Raw genomic sequence first — 15,892 nt, 5'->3', positions numbered from 1 at the left:
TGACAGAACCCCAGCTGAAGTTAGCATAGATCCAAAATGACTTGGAAAACCACAGCTTCTCTCAGGGGACACTTTATAAGTGGAGCAATGAAAACACAGCACAACAGCTGTACAAATTCACTGTGTGAAAAATATCTACGCTAAACTCATTTCTAACCATTAATTGTAAACAAAAACAATAATAAGTTAATCTGCTTTTTGAAAAAAAAAAAAAGACTTTATTTAACATATTTACAATGTGCATCTGTGTGTGTGTTGAACTCTCACAAGGGCACTGACAGAATGCAGAGTGAGTTGCAGTGTTTCTGGAAGACGTCTCTGAACTGCACGTAGTCGTGGAGGAGATGGGGCAGGGGAAGCCTCTGGACGTAGGAGCGGTCCGCCAGGCACTGGAAGCCCACACTCTCCAGCAGCTGCAGCCGGCACAGGTGGGCAAGCGAAGGGATCCCCTCTACAAGAGAGCACGACGACACAAGGTCAGTACCCTCTACTTAAACACTCAAGCTGGGGAACAAAGCACTAGCAGCAGCCAGGGTCTGGTTTCTGTTGAGAGGTTTATCTTTCCCAGGGACTACAAGTGCAGCTAAACCATCTGCCCGAGTGGTGCAGAATATGGTGTTCAAAACACATTTTAAAACATATTTTACACTCTCCCCTCGCATGTCTATTGTTATTGTTGGTTGAAATGCAGTATAAACTGTTCCATGAAGTATGAAGCCAAGGGCTCTGCTAGTTTAACACAGAAAACTTTCTTGAGCGCTCTGTAAAGCAAAGTTCTCTTCAAATGTGTTCAAGCAAAGCAGCTGTGCTGTGATGTGTGATCCAAGAGAGTTGTAAAGTGAAGGGTTGCATTTGGATGGAAATCTTCAGAACAGCCTCTCTGACTTCAGCGTACAGTGCTGGAATAGCATCTCTGTGACTGGCATTCATATTACATTTGGCTGTAACTGCACTAGCTACAAGTGAAGCAGAGGACATTAAGACACCACTGAGGAGAAATAACTCGACTCACTAACACCAACAAAACAAATCACAGCTCCAGAAACACTACTGTCCATGTGAGACAGTTCACGTTAATGTGAAAAGTTGTCAAGCAGTCACAGAATAGAAGAAACACATACACACACAAACATGTTGTGTCTATCCTAGCTGCTTAATGCTAACCATCTGATGAAGCTCAACTGGCACACCTCATTAAGAACATGTACGTAGTGTTAGATAAACACCCATTAGAGACAAATGTCCTTTCCTAATTAGGAGAAAAAGAGGTCTCTCTGCGTCATGGCAATGGCATGACAATGGCTGCAGATACCCAGCACATCTTGTGGGCACAGCGTCTCAGCCCACACTGTTCGTTTAATAGTAAATTCTGCCTCATGCATTTTAATTTTGCGTTTCTTGAATGTGTAATGGAGGAAGTGAGTAACCACCACCCGCTGTGCCCAGGCCCACTACTGAACCATCTGATGGGGCCGTGATTATTCTGAGCACGCGCCCACCCAGATGGGAGACAATCAGTTCACTTCACACACTTCCTTTCACCAGCAAAGTGCATCAGGTGGCGTCTGGTTCCTGCATTGTGATCAGGTGTGTGTGTGTGTGTGTGTCTGTGTGTGCGTTTGGGGGGGGGGTAACCCCTTTGTTTGCTCTCCCAAATGCTCGTCTCCTGGAGCTGACACAGCTCATCCCGACCACACAGTGTTCTTTCATCTCCAAATGCTATCTGTGGGCTCAGAAAGACAAAAAAAACTCACACCATTTCTGGACTGCCGGTTTCACTTAGCAACATTCATGAGTTCAGCTGGGTGGACGCTGACACACGCACACACGCACACGCACACACACTTGAACTTTTTCAGCTGCTCATGACAAAGTTGATGTTTGTTACTCTGGCTCCATGGCTGTCAGGGCTCTACAAAACATGCTTACAGGATGTTACATCATCAGGCTAGATTAGCAGGGCTGCTGGACACTGGCTACTGATGCAAGAGGAAGTCAATGAATGAATGTGCCAGGGGGTAACGACCCAAGGAGGCATACAAATTCTACCTTGTAGAAAACTTGGCCAACTCCCCTTCTGTTGAGGAATTACATCATGAACATGTTGACAGTGTGACTGAAGTAACACAGTGCGTGTTCTTCATTTGAATTAACGCAGGAAATGCTGTGTGTCCGTGTGTGTCCGTGTGAGTATGTGTGCCTGTAGGTGTGTTTGTGTAAAGGTGTGTGTGTATGTGTACCTATGTGTGTGGGCGCCGGTGTTTGTGAGTCTCCTATTTACCTAGAGATTTCAAAGTGGTCACTGAGGAATCTGCCTGGCGGCGACACAGGAAGTTCTGGATCTCCAGAGGCAGACACCTCCAGTTGAAGAACTCCAGGAAGAACGTCAGCACTTCTTCAGCAGCCTCTTCAAAGCTGGAACAAACATCACAAAGAGTAGACAGACAAGACTGTGACTGCTGGGACTGGGACACAAAAGCACTCCTTAGGCCGCTCATGAGGCTCCTTTTACACATCGTTGAGTTTCTGAAACCCGGTGAAAGCCTTACACACATCTCAGTAGGAGCACACAAGTGCTTCAGCTGAATGGGGGTGAGCTCCCTGGCTCAGCCTTGGCACGGGCAGGCTGGCACAGACAGCAGGTGAGGGATGTGCTTTCAGCGCGGCACTGGCGCTGTCCTTACTTACAGGCGGGGTTGCAGGAAGAGCACGGGCTCTATTCCGGCTTGGAGCAGCAGGGGGAGCCAGCAGTACGCGCTGTCCACTTCGGCCAGCGCCAGCTGAGCGAGGGCCTCACGCTCGGCCCGCGCAGTGGGGATCCCGCGGCAGGACAGCACCAGCTGCAGCAGCTCCTGGCAGCGCAGGGCGAGCGAGTACGCCTGCTGACCGATACGCGCTCCCGCCTCCATCAGGAGCCGCACAATCTCCACTCCCTCATCATTCAGTCTGTACGAACTGAGGAGGAAAAGATTAAGAGAGAAATACTGTTCATCTTTTCACTGAAGTCTGCAGTAAACAGCTGATAAAGATTACTTATTAACTATTGTTCCCTTGCAATACATTGCTTTGATATCTATCTATCTATCTATCTATCTATCTATCAAAGCAATTTATTGCTGTAAATAGATAGATAGATAGATAGATAGATAGATATAACCATGAGTGGCTAAAACCAATAAGCCATGTGGTAGGTGTATGTGTCTGTGTTCAGGTACCTCTCCATAGCCAGTTCCAGGGGGCATGTGTACCCAAAGCAGGGCTGCGCGTCTGCGTTGTAGCCGGCATGGAGGAGGGGCACCAGGCTGGCTGCTCGCTCACTGAGCACTGCCTGGTACAGGGGGCTCACCTTCCCCTCGCTGCACTCGCAGTCCCTATCGGTCACCTCCAGGAGGCGCTCTAGGACCCTGCTCTCCAGGAAAGCACACCATCAGCTCCACAGTACAGCAGGTATTAAACTACACGGAAGCAATCTGTTAACAACCAATCAGAGACTGATATTTTTAGGGGAGCCAGGAAATACGCTGGTAGTTGTTTTGTTATGTTGTTAGTCTAAGTTCTCTGTGGAACTAGAGTCTAAAGACTGAGACTGGGCTTCTCAACATTAACAATCCTGGAAGTGCTCCACCGTTCCCAATCAGCTGTATACAGAGCATGTCCCTTATTATTGCACGGCTCTTCATAATGCTGAAGAATGCTCCATTCACTTGAATGGGCCTTCCCAACGTTCGGTGGCCTGCTAATTCTCAATAACAGACCGTTGCTAAGTATAACAGACCGCTGTCAAGGAAAATGGGTTTTGTGCTTCTATTTCACATCTTTCATATCACTCCGCTGCGTGTCGGGGTCTGGTTCGCCCTGTAAAGCACATTGAATGACCTCTGTGTATGAAATGTGCTATATAAATAAACTTGACTTGACTGTCGGGACTTATTTTCCCAATAATGACCGGCGTTCTATACATTATCCCTTACTTAAAGCTCTCCTCCCACAGTCATCTGTGTCTAGCAAATTCATCCACGAGCAGATTCATCTCGTCTTCAATGACCAGCAGTGGTCAGGCCCACAGCTGTGTGTGCACTGCGGGACTGACCTGACGTGTGAAAACTGGGCAGCAGCATGGATGGGCAGCTGCCACTGGTCGCGATTGCAGTAGAGGTTGGGGTTGGCACCGTGGGTCAGGAGTGCCTCCACGCATGGCAGGTGGCCCTCCTGGGCCGCGATGAGCAGCGGAGTGGCCAGGTCTGTAGCCTGGCAGTTCACATTGGCACCTGAATGGACACAATCACACAGGCATCAGAACAGACAGCCTGGTCATGGAGCAGCACGGGTTCATTACCCAAATACATTAAAAGGCACGAGAGATGTCCAAAAGAACAACTCCTATTTAATCAAAGCTTTGATACTGTATATCCAGCATTTCTAGCAGTACCCCAAGGGAACACTGAAGCTGTTGGTCTCAATCTGTGGTTAATATCCACAAAGGTATCAAATTGCCTATTTAGATATGAATTACAGTGCCTTTCAAAGTTTGAATTAGACTGTACAAAGACTGTACTATAATAAATGATCTTGTCTGTGTGTGCAATTTACAGAAGTAATAGGCCAATTCTGAACCAAGCTTATCATTAACTTGGTGTATTTTTTATGTCATAAAAAATGTACTGTCTATTATTTATATCCTGTGAATGGATTCACCACATCACATTCATATAGCACTTTTCTAGACACCCAAAGTGCTTTACAATGCAAGGCGACCTCACTACAACCACCATCAATCTGTAGCCCCCACATAGGGTGAAAAGCTTGCATTCTACAGTCTTCACTTGTGAAAACACAAGCACATCACTAAGGCCAGATAAGACATGAATGAGGAGAGAAAGTGATCAGTGGATGGTGTGGTAGAGACCAAAGAGAGCACCTGCTCCAGCGAGGATTTCCACACAGGGGCTGTGTCCATACTGAGCAGCCAGGAAGAGAGGTGTGATGCTATAGTCATCTACTGCCTCCAGGCACGACACACCCGCCAGCATCTGCACAATGTCTGCATGGCCCTGAGGCGGCACAAAAAGAGAAATGTAAGGGAACATGCCGAGCAGAGAGTAATGCCTTTCATCTTTGCAGCTTTCATAGTGGGGTTCAATGTGATTTGTTCTGTCCCAAGAGGCATGAGGTATTAGGCAGTAGTGCTCTCAGATAACATACCAATGTTGGGATTGTTCCTATTCAAATACACAATTTAAAACTACAAATCCCACAATCCCTCATGTAACCCATTTAAGAGGAACACATAAAATAGGCTCAGATAATTTAGGAATGGACCAGGAATCAATGACTGAATTTAAACACCAAGGTAAGTAGAACATAAAATGTATTCTCAATCATTTACATTCATAATAACCCAAAACAAAGTTGGTTCTTTGTTATATATCAGTGTAGGTGTGTTCTGGTAATTTCCAGTTATTAATGAGCTATTAACCAACAGTCCCAAAAGAACAGGGCGCACCCATAAAAGTTATGGTTTCGCAATTGCAACAAAGTTCAAACGAAAAAAATAAAAATAGAATAGTCCAGATGAAGAATCCAAACGTTGTTTCAATCACGTGTACCCGATAGTATCCGGTGGGAGAATAAAAAAAAATAAAAAAAGAAGGTTCAATCAATTGCGTGGTTAACGATCAGTCCTACCACACTTGAAATCAGAAGATGCACACTGAAGGGTTTCCTCCGAGGCGATTCAGTCTTGAGTGGCTCGCCATCCTCCGCGCAGGGAAGAGTTCCAGTGTCATAAAAACCCAGCCTAGACTTCAATAATCAGAACATAGCCCGAAGTCTTCTATAACAAGAGAATCCACACCTCAGAAGTTCACTTCTTTAGAACTAGTAGCAACTACTGCTATGAAGCTATTTCTTTACTTGGAATCTGTACTCTCAGGGTGGGCGTGGCCTTTCCTATTTTCTGACCTTTCTTTGCTGACTGTTGTTAGGTAGTATAGAGGAAAATGGTTTGCATTAATGAAGGCAGTGAGAAAACTATAGGATATAATGAAATTCCTATAAGGTGTGTCCACCTGGGTTACACTCACATCTAACAGAACCCACAGAAAAGTCTGAAATCCACAATGTTGTGGGGGGCCAGGTTAGGCTGAGAAGCATGTGTGTGCCAACAGAGCTGGAGGTGAGTTTATTCATAGGATGCTTATCTATAAGACGTAAGATATGGCAACACTTTATTTTACGGGGTTCTTGTTCCAGTGTATCTACATAATAGAATATTCTGATATATGATATATGATATATGGCATTTACGTTCAGTTGTGAAGACCAATACCCTATTTTCAATGACAAAACAGCTTTGGCGTGTGTAACAGCTTAGAACGGCTTACAATGCATCCAGCAACATATTTGGGGACATGAGCACTACTATGGCTCCAGGCATCCTAAAGTGCTGGGAGGAGAATGCACTGAAGTTCTTGAATTGTCAAGGACCAGTTGGGGCAGTTTCATGTCTCTGTTGCTGAGATAGTTTCGATCGTCAAAAGTTCAGAATTGCCAAGAATCTTGTAGGGGCTGTTTGGGGCATATCTCTGTTCCTGAGATAGTTTCGATCGTCAAAAGGTCAGAATTGCTAAGAATCTTGTAGGGGCTGTTTTTAAAGAGTAGAGATTGTCTGTGCTGTGGGGGGTGAGACAATTTACTCATGTTTTGCATGATATTGCCGCACCCAAAGTTGTTATAAATCCATAGTAGCACATATATTATCATCTAATGTTGTGATAGACCTTTGTATGAACGTGTGTTCTATAGATATAACCTATTGAACTTCCATTTGCTATTTATGGCCTGTAGGCCTCATTGACCTGAGCTAATGCAAGTCAGAAAGGGGAATATTCTATTGGGGAAAGGTTCCAGTGGGGGCTGGCATAGAAGCAAAGAGGGGGAGTGAGGGTGTTTTAATGTACAGAAGCACACATACAGTCCATCTAATCAATAAGTATGTGTCTGGATTACATTTTATACACGGACCATTTTCTCACCCATTCATTTCTAATGGCCGGTCATATTTGAGACCGGGAATACACATGGGTGTTAAATAAAACACTCAAATTGTCATGAAAATTATCAAAAATTCTTTTGTGTGTTCAGATGCCCTGTATTAAGTCATGGCGCCTCATGGTAGTCAGAATAAGGTAACAATATTTTTGAGAGAAAAGAATTGTCAATCGGTCACATTTGACCGCAAACACAACAGTTTCATTCCAGTTTCTTCCAGTAGCAGCAACTGGAATCCATGCATTTCCACTGAATTATTTTTGGAATCTGATCCCTTATCATACCTGTTCATTCTTACTCGTTGCTCGACTTATCGTGACTAAATTCAAGATGGCTGCAAACGCTAAACTTCGTGAAGATACTGTCTGTATAAATCGTCTTGTAAGTAAACTACCAGTGCTTTTTCAAAGTTCTCAATGTCTCGTTTTAAATGTCAGGGCCCTCGGAAGTCTACCAATGAAGTGTGGAGATACATTGAGCCTCGTAAATGGGTGTAAAACAGTGATTTATTTGCATGGCTAGCCCGATGCCGAAGCATCACTATTGAAAAAGCCGTTGGTAGCATCGGTTAACTAGCGTCAGATTTTGGAGTGCAGGGGACAAGCCGAGATGGGCTATGAGACATACGTTCACACTCGGTATCATGTTTCAATACACTTTAGGTCAATATCACACCGGAATTCTCCTTTAAGTGCTGCTGGGAAAATGCCTGAGCTGAGAATGGTTCACAATTTGCATAAGCTCAAATGCCAAACAGCTGAAAACACTTTTAAAGAAGTTTGTAGGCAGAGCGTCAAGACAGCAGGTACTGTAGATTAACTAAGTTGCAGCACAGGTTTTTCAAGGGTTTGGCCATTGTAGCAGTAACCTCAGTACCAAGTAGTCTCACTGACAGAGGCATTCTGCAAAATTGGCGTAATGGAGAGTCTTCACCACTCAACAGAAAGCTATGAGTGAGTCTTGAATGTCCTATACGGCATCTGGTATATACTATTTAATCGTGTCTGGGTTGAAAAGAAAAAAATAGTCTCTTTCTTACAGTAGGATGGATTTCATATAGCTTATTGTTGGTGCATTGGTCCCATTCAGATTGCCACTTATCTGTGATGTAAGAGTTCAATATAGGTTTAAGGTCTGAGGCAGGGATTTGACATTCTGTGAGTTCTTCGTTAAGGGCTTGCTTAGCAGCACTGTCCGCTTTCTCATTTCCTCTCAGACCAACATGGCCTGGGACCCAGCAAAAAGTAAACTTTAAAGTCCACATCAGACGTGCGACCATGAAGTTCATAGTAATGGGAGAGTTCATAGTCAAGTTAGGATATATTCATGGTCAAACTGTGTAGGCAATGGTAGAACTATAACACATTTAAGTTGAGCTGTAAATTGAATTGTTTTACTGTGAAATTTTATTTTTTTCCTGGGTTTAGTTGGAATGTGATCATTGCAGCCTCAGTAGACACGAGAGGAGCAGAAAGACACCAACATAACATGAGGGATAGATGTATTTCTTCACAAAAAAATATCAAATAATAATGGATTGAAAAGAGGTACTAAAAAAACAGACATGATAGAATAGAGACCAGAAAATCCAGTCCCTTTCTATCAACACTAGTGATTGTTATAGATAAGGATTAGGCTTTAAAACAGATTGTCAACATTTATGTTGTTTGGTCTTTTTTTGGCTGCATACATGAAGGCCAAGGTGGGCAATGTGTTTTCCCTTGTTTGAGGTAGTACTGACATTTCTTCAAGGATGGCAGGTCTGAAAATATCTTCTCCATCATTAAGTTATTCAATTAGGCTAAACATGGCCTTAACTCAAAACAGCTGGTAGGCCTACTGTTAGGACTATGTCATTTTAAAATGTAAAAGTGTCAAATGCAGCCATATTTAAATTCTGCTTACTGCACGTTTATTATAATATAATATGATAATATTCAATATTCATTATTGCAGGTCTACCCATGTCCATGTAATGGAAATAGTTAAAATGTAAAAAAAAAATTCAAATCTTCTGCGCGGGAGGCGGGGGGGCGTCTTTCGGAAATATGTCACCTTTTTCAGCCCTTCTGAGTTTGCAGGTATGTAAATACAGTGGAGAGCAATTCACCTCAACACAGTTATGAGGTGTTTTTGGCGGATGGTTTTCAAAATGGGGAGCTGCATACTTCAGTTACATTCACACCAAGAACGATAACTATAACCGTAACGTTAATGATAAAAGCGTTCACACTGAACAACGATAGCCAAAGTCTCTCCTTGTGTTAATGAATGTGACGCCTAAAATTCGATGGGTTCTTCTGATTGCTATTAGCTTTTTATTGTTGTCAAAATCGCTCTGAAAGTGATCCCCAATGTTATCGTTCTTCATGTCGTTATCGTTATAGTTTATGTGTGAACGTCGTCATTCATATTAATGAGAACGATATTTGTTTATAGTTATAGTTATCATTCTTGGTGTGAATAGGCCTTTAATTGTAGAGAGAATGCATACAGCCAAAATGTGAAAGTTTGTGAACCCCTTGGAATTATTTGGTTTTCTGCATAAATTGGTCACAAAATGTGATCTGATCTTCATTTAGTGTCACAGAAATAAATTGTGAGAATTATTTCAGATTTTCATGGTCAGTTCTTTGCATGTATAAAGGCTATTATCATAGCACACACACGCTTTGAAGTACGATAAATGAATTGAAGATATATTGCTTTTGCAATAAATGAGCAACTTTGCTTAATATAATGTAGGGCTGAAAGCGTGGCAACACTGGCACCGTCTCTTCTACCCCAGAGGGTTTCCCCCTAAAGACCGTTAGGGATGTGGAAGTCATGGAAGGAAAACTGGCAAATCCAAACTTCATGTCCAAACTGGTATGTATGTTAAGTCTAGGGTGGTGCAACTCAATTTTATTGGGCAGTGAACTTGATCTGAAACTTCCTCAGTGTGCTCACACCCATGCTTCTGGCAGTTCTGTTGATGTTCATATTGGGTGGTTTACTCCAGTGAGCAATATAGATAACTTTGATTTGTATTGTCTTTGTTCCCTTTCAGGTTGCAGCTGTGACTGACATAGGGGGGACAACTGTTGACGAGGCCACAAGAAGGATGATGACCTTCCTCCTAGACCATGGCCTATCCAGGCAGTACAACTTTGTGGGCCAAAACGGGAAGAGAGAGTTCAAGGCCTTACAACTGTATGAAGTAATATATGGTAGGTGTGCATGTGGATAATGTTTTAAGTTATACTGATAGGGCTGGGAAGATAACCGCATTACTGCAACACCGCGGTCACGTGACGCCTGCAAAATAAAAAAAGGAAAAATAAAAAATGTGAAACGTTTGGGGGATTCGACTTCATGTAGCCTTCTGCAGAGGTCTTAAGCTGACTGCATAACGTGATCATTTCTGAACTTCTGATACCTTTACAACCTGACGCAGCCATTAAAATGTGCGGTAGCCTACTGTTGTAACAGTTGTAAACGCCATGAATGTAACAGTTCTAAAATCGTGATAGCCTTGTTGATAAACTGCTTTCATGTCTGAAGTATTTAGTCTAGTGATCTTTGAAGTTCCTGCGGCTGTCTAAAGCTTAACTGGCTGTTTTTATTTATTTATTTTTATTATTTTTATTTTTTAGTCTAGTATCAGTACATAGGGTGTCCCAGCCCTATGTACTGATACTAAAAAGATGTCACAATACCCTAATGTTATAAACAGGTCCATTTTTGTTGTCCTGGCTGGGCAGTGTGTTTGCACGTCTCTCAGTTGCCTAACTTGTGTGTTCCAAGAGTATGTGTGTAGTTCTAATAATAATCTTCATTTATATAGCGCTTTTCTTAACATAGTTGCAGTCCAGGCTGAGAGTTGTGTTAGACAATACAGTGAAGTAAGTGACCGTTATACTTGTTTCTTGCAGGAGGTTTAAAGAAAAACGTCATGACCAGCCAAATCACCCGTAAAGATGCCGAGAACGAGAAGGCGGTCTCCAAGTGGCTCATTGGTGCTAGGGACCGGGGGGGGAAATGTTTTCTTAATTTTACATAAATAAAAAGGTATTGAATTATATTAATAGTCTCTTTGTTATTATAGCTTTTTTAACACTTGTAAGGTGTTTGGGTCTGTGGGACCCGCTTTCAATGTTTGCTAAAAAGAAATCACGTTTACGTAGAAAGCCAGACCAAGTCAGACTCAGTCCAAGTCGAACAAGCCTTTTGTGTCTATTCACCTTATTCAGCCCCGCCCATTTTTTTAAAGTCCATGTTGTCTTTAAACTTCCGGTCGGCTCGCTACGTCTAGTTAGCTTCATTGGGATAACACGGCAGAAGAGGATAGAGAGGCTAACTTGGGAGGAAAACGAAAAATGCCATCAGGAGGTCAGATTGCAATATTAGGCGTGTTCGACTTGAGGCAGATCTGACTTGGTCTGGCTTTCTACGTAAACGTGATCTTCAGAGGCTAGCCGGGAGGAGCTACAACAGAGGGCAGCTCATCCCGGACAGACAGGCTACAGTCTGCCTGACGTGACTCGCGGGAGATATTGCGGAATTTTGTTTGCAATAAACACAGCAGAACTTTCATTCTTACTCATTAAAATGAGCATGATGACTGACGAAATAAATGTATAAATAAACGTATCGGTATCCGTTTTTAACGTGTAAGATACGGCTACATCGATATGTGAAGCCCCGTATCGGAATAAAACTGAAATGAACCGGTCGTTATATCGATTTACTTGTTACGAATCGGTTCACAATCTTTTCTGCTCGCTCAGACTCTCATTTACGTTGCAAGCACCGCATTCATCCCACTTCCTGTTTTGAAACTACGTGGCACAGATTTGTGGGTAATGCAGTTCGTTTTGGGCTACATTCATTGCCCAAAGTTGTCAAAGGACTTCATTACCCATACATCTACTGCAACTTAAGCACGTGACTCGGTCGTTTTTTTGACAGTTTTTACTCTTTTGTTTTTCAAAATCCAGCGTGAAATTAAACACTTACCAGAGGGTTAAAGCGGAGCTATCAAGGATCTTTGCACTTACTATAGCATTCCTAAACGGCAACGATAGTCTGTAGAGTAGCCTTACGTTTGATGAAGGGATTTCCTTAATGTTTGGCCCTTGCTGCTAAAACGATGCACACATTATTATTATTTTGTTCATATTCACTCAGACTTGGAACAAAATAGGCCCAGTTCATTGATATGTAGGCCTATTTTATTCTTGTAGGCTATATGAGAAAAGGCCAAGATTGTCTTAAGCACAGTTTTATTTTATTTCGGTATTGTCTTACCTCAACAATAGGCTACAGCTCCTTGAAAACAATCAGATATAACTCTATAAAAAAAATATTTTTATGTTGTATTTGGCTGCTGTGTTTGACTGCAATGTAGACTATTCTTTTTTTTTTCATTTCAATACAGCATACAAACCTCAGTTTAGATAATCATATTCACAAATTTGTTTTTGCCTAATTGACATGACCATGATAATTGATAATATAAAATTAATGTGCACCTTAAGCAAATGATAAAAAATCTTTCAGAATGCTTTTCATTCTTCAATCGCATCGAATCGTAATGAATCGTTTTTTATGAACATGTATCTTTTCTTGTATCGAATCGTGCCCAAGTATCTAGATGTGAATCATATCGTCTTTTACATGAGAGATTCACACCCCTAGAAAGGTGTATAACAGAAATGTCTTAAGTCACCAAAATCCTAAATAAACATTCCTAACTTTATGATGACCCATAACATATGATGCCAGTCATCTCGATAGAGCTCTGCTAACTCAATGTATCGCAATGGATGTACTGCTCAATCGGAAGTTCGGAGACAATGTGGGCAAAGCTAGCGCCCCCCATGTTTGCGCGCGGAATAAGGTGAATATGAGAGAGGGTTAAAGCGGAGCTAGTAATCAAGGATCTTTGGCTATATATATCTACTGACAAGTGATGTTTTACGATTCTCGCGAGATGTCTTCGGGTCAACTAAGTTGCACAGCTGGTTCTCTCGTTAGCGACTCGCTACGGCTATGCTGTATGGCTATGCTAGATGAACCCCTATTACAAGTTTGTTTACCAAATTGGCTTTGTAAAGGTTATATCAAGGTGAAAAACCTTTGCATAATGGACCTTTTAAGAGTTTTTTGTGCTAAGTGTAACAGAAAGGAAGAAAAGAAAATCAAATCTTTGCTATTCCTTTAGTAAAATAACCCAGTGTTAAAACAATCTCAAGAGAAAAGGAGTGGTTTTCTGTGAATAATGAATATAACACAGTTGAGTTGACAGTGATCATTTCTCAAAGTTATTCTAGACACTTTTAAAGTAATGAGCCTCAGGAAAGACACTTCTCTTTTACGGCAAGAAATGATTTGAAAAGAAGTGATGTGGGCCCCAGTTTGTCTTGTCTTGTTAGACTATGGTTGACTGTTATTTCCAAATGTAAAGATCAGGGAGCTGTGGAGTGTGTATGTACGTATCTAGACGTGTATGACAGCTGCTGACACAGCTATCTGGCTGATGAAAGCTCACCCTGTATGCAGCCTGGTGTAAGCAGGACCAGCCGGACACGGAGCGCTGGCCGTTCACCTCAGCTCCATGTCGGATCAGCACCTTCACTACCTCCTGGTGACCCCCGTCCACCGCTAGAGAAATAGAAAAACACCCTTCAAAACCAAAGCAACTCATAGCATGGACGTTAAAGGTATATGGACTTACCAGCAAAGAGAGGACAGGACATGTCATGGGTTTTCAGGTTGATATCAGCAGAGACTTTAAGGAGCAGTTTGACTGAGCGAACATGACCATTTTTGGCAGCAAAATAAATGGGTGTTTCGGAGTTGTGTGTCAGCGAGTTGACATAGTCACTGGAGTCCATAGTTTCTGTTGGTGAGAAGACAAATTCAGTATGGGTCTTCTGACACAATTACATGAGTACAACAGTACATAAGAGGTGAAGACAAAAGCCACATGTAAGCTATCTGCACCCTGTAGTTGGCCCCATCCCTAGAGGACATTCAGCTCAATGCACTGACGAGCCAAAACAACATTCACGGAGAATGATGAAGCAGATAACCTTGATTATATTGTAATAGTGGCACTTGTCTGAGATATATTAGACAGGAACCGCCCCTTCTCATAGTCAACATGCCATATGCATGACAAACTGGTACTGATAGATGTTAAGGTTCTGAGGGATGTTGACAAGGTCCTAATTGTTATGACCACACAAGAGGATCAGAGCATCTCCAAAGCTGTAAGGCTAGCGGGGTGATCCTGGACAGCAGTGGTGAGAATCTACCAACAGTGGTCCAGGGACACAAATGAGCAGATGAGCACCCACAGCTCGTTGGTGTGCGAGAGGAGTGAATGGTATCCTGCTTGCTCCAGAGGACCGTCACAACACACAGCACTATCGTCACAACAAACATACAACAAACGTCACAACAAACACACTATCGTCACAACGCAGACACAGGCCTATTCGCATTGCTTCAAGCAATGGATGAGAAGCAAATGCCATTAAAGCAATAGGATATAGCCACCTGGTCTGCTCAGTCCCGTTTTCTTTTACATTATGTGGACAGACAGGTAAGTGTGCACTGTGTGCCGTTTACTAGAGGAGGTGATGGAACCAGGGTGCACTGTGGGAAACCCCAGGTCCAGAATTCATGTGGATGTCATGTGCCACCAACCTAAAAATCTCAACTGACCAGACAGGCACACCCCTGAATGCCAACAGTGTTCCCCAACCTGCATTGGTGTCTTTCACTAGAGTAGCCCATTCTATTCGATAGTGGAAGAGTTTGAGGCACAGCCCAGCCTCCAAATTGGCTAGATCTGACAGAACCTGCAGGGTGCACTGAAGCAAAACCATGGTGGCGCTTCTGTGCAGCTTACAGGACTTAAAGGATCTGCTACTAATGTACTTGCTTACTAAAGTCTATGTGACGGAGACCACCACAGGGCACCCACCCTCAGAGGTCCGGTTCAGCTAATGCTTTAGCAGCACATATTTGTTTGGAAGCCCATATAAACAGTAAAGGGTCAAGGCTTGTTTTAACTCATCTGGGTAGGCTAGGCCTAAAGAGTGGAACCCCTCAAGCTAAGATAAAGAATTGACAGAACCCTCGAATGTTGAAAACTGTTTGCTTTATGTTGAGCACCGAACCATGGCATTTCCAATTTTCCACTGTGACATGTAATTTGAAATGGCATAGATAGTGTAGGCACTGGAAACAAACTTACTAGGTGTCGCGAGAAGACGCAGACATTCCGTTGATCCAGAGGCAGAAGCTTCGTGCAGCGCGTTCCATCCTCTGTTATCCTTCACATCGGCGCTGTAGCCCCTCTTCAGCAACCGCTGAACCCGTCTAGCATCCCCTGCTCTAGCGGCAAGAGCTACAGCAGAGCAAGTGTCTTGATAACATTCTGTGAAGTCCATTCCAAGCTTCAGTTCAGTCAGAGGTAGAGAAACTGGACCCTTCGATTTAATGAACTTGCTGCTGCCGTAAGACCTACATTGAGTAGCTGCATGGGGCTACTAATAGGCAACTTCTGATCTAAACAATATTTGCTTTGCTCTTTAAGTGAAATAAATTATGGAGCCTGTTTCAGTCAGGACAGTTGCTAGCTGGGTAGCTAGCTAACTTTGTCAGCTGAGCACACCCTAGAATTACCCTATAACAGGGTAAATAAGACTGGCGCTTTGCCACAATATAGAGTTGTGTTATATTTGGGTATAAACGTTTAGTCTGCCACAGTTATTCTCTCAGTGGAAAATTCCTTTCTTTCATGTTAGCACAAACAGTCAGCAACGCATTGCTATCCCAACAACGAGGA

The 15,892-nt window shown here is 42.9% G+C and overlaps 1 protein-coding gene across 2 annotated transcripts; it reads right to left on the bottom strand.

Annotated features, from left to right (window-relative positions):
* Positions 1-205: 205 nt before the first annotated feature.
* On the bottom strand, positions 206-15,892 carry asb3 (ankyrin repeat and SOCS box containing 3). 2 transcript variants are annotated; one of them, XM_042078055.1, is made up of 9 exons: positions 15,299-15,892; positions 13,769-13,933; positions 13,583-13,695; positions 4,919-5,051; positions 4,091-4,268; positions 3,216-3,404; positions 2,689-2,955; positions 2,282-2,415; positions 206-451 (listed from the first exon to the last, which is right to left on the bottom strand). In XM_042078055.1, the coding sequence occupies exons 1-9, from the start codon at positions 15,492-15,494 to the stop codon at positions 264-266; spliced, it is 1,563 nt and encodes a 520-aa protein (XP_041933989.1). In that variant the 5' UTR covers positions 15,495-15,892; the 3' UTR covers positions 206-263. The 2 variants fall into 2 exon arrangements, with proteins under 2 accessions (XP_041933989.1, XP_041933990.1); XM_042078056.1 differs by lacking the exon at positions 15,299-15,892 and adding an exon at positions 14,127-14,495.

The sequence above is a fragment of the Alosa sapidissima genome, chromosome 22, assembly GCF_018492685.1.
Source record: "Alosa sapidissima isolate fAloSap1 chromosome 22, fAloSap1.pri, whole genome shotgun sequence".
Taxonomy (NCBI): domain Eukaryota; kingdom Metazoa; phylum Chordata; class Actinopteri; order Clupeiformes; family Clupeidae; genus Alosa; species Alosa sapidissima.
The sequence above is the reverse complement of the archived record's forward strand: the minus strand, read 5'-3'. Positions and strand labels throughout refer to the sequence as shown.

Bases quoted from the DNA above. Each gene is read 5' to 3' on its own strand.
- asb3 (XM_042078055.1), bottom strand. From the start codon at position 15,494: ATGGACTTCACAGAATGTTATCAAGACACTTGCTCTGCTGTAGCTCTT. The intron at 13,934-15,298 runs GTAAGTTTGTTT...TCTCACCAACAG, and splicing joins GCGTCTTCTCGCGACACCTA to AAACTATGGACTCCAGTGAC. The intron at 2,956-3,215 runs GTACCTGAACAC...TTTCCTCCTCAG, and splicing joins CTGGAACTGGCTATGGAGAG to TTCGTACAGACTGAATGATG.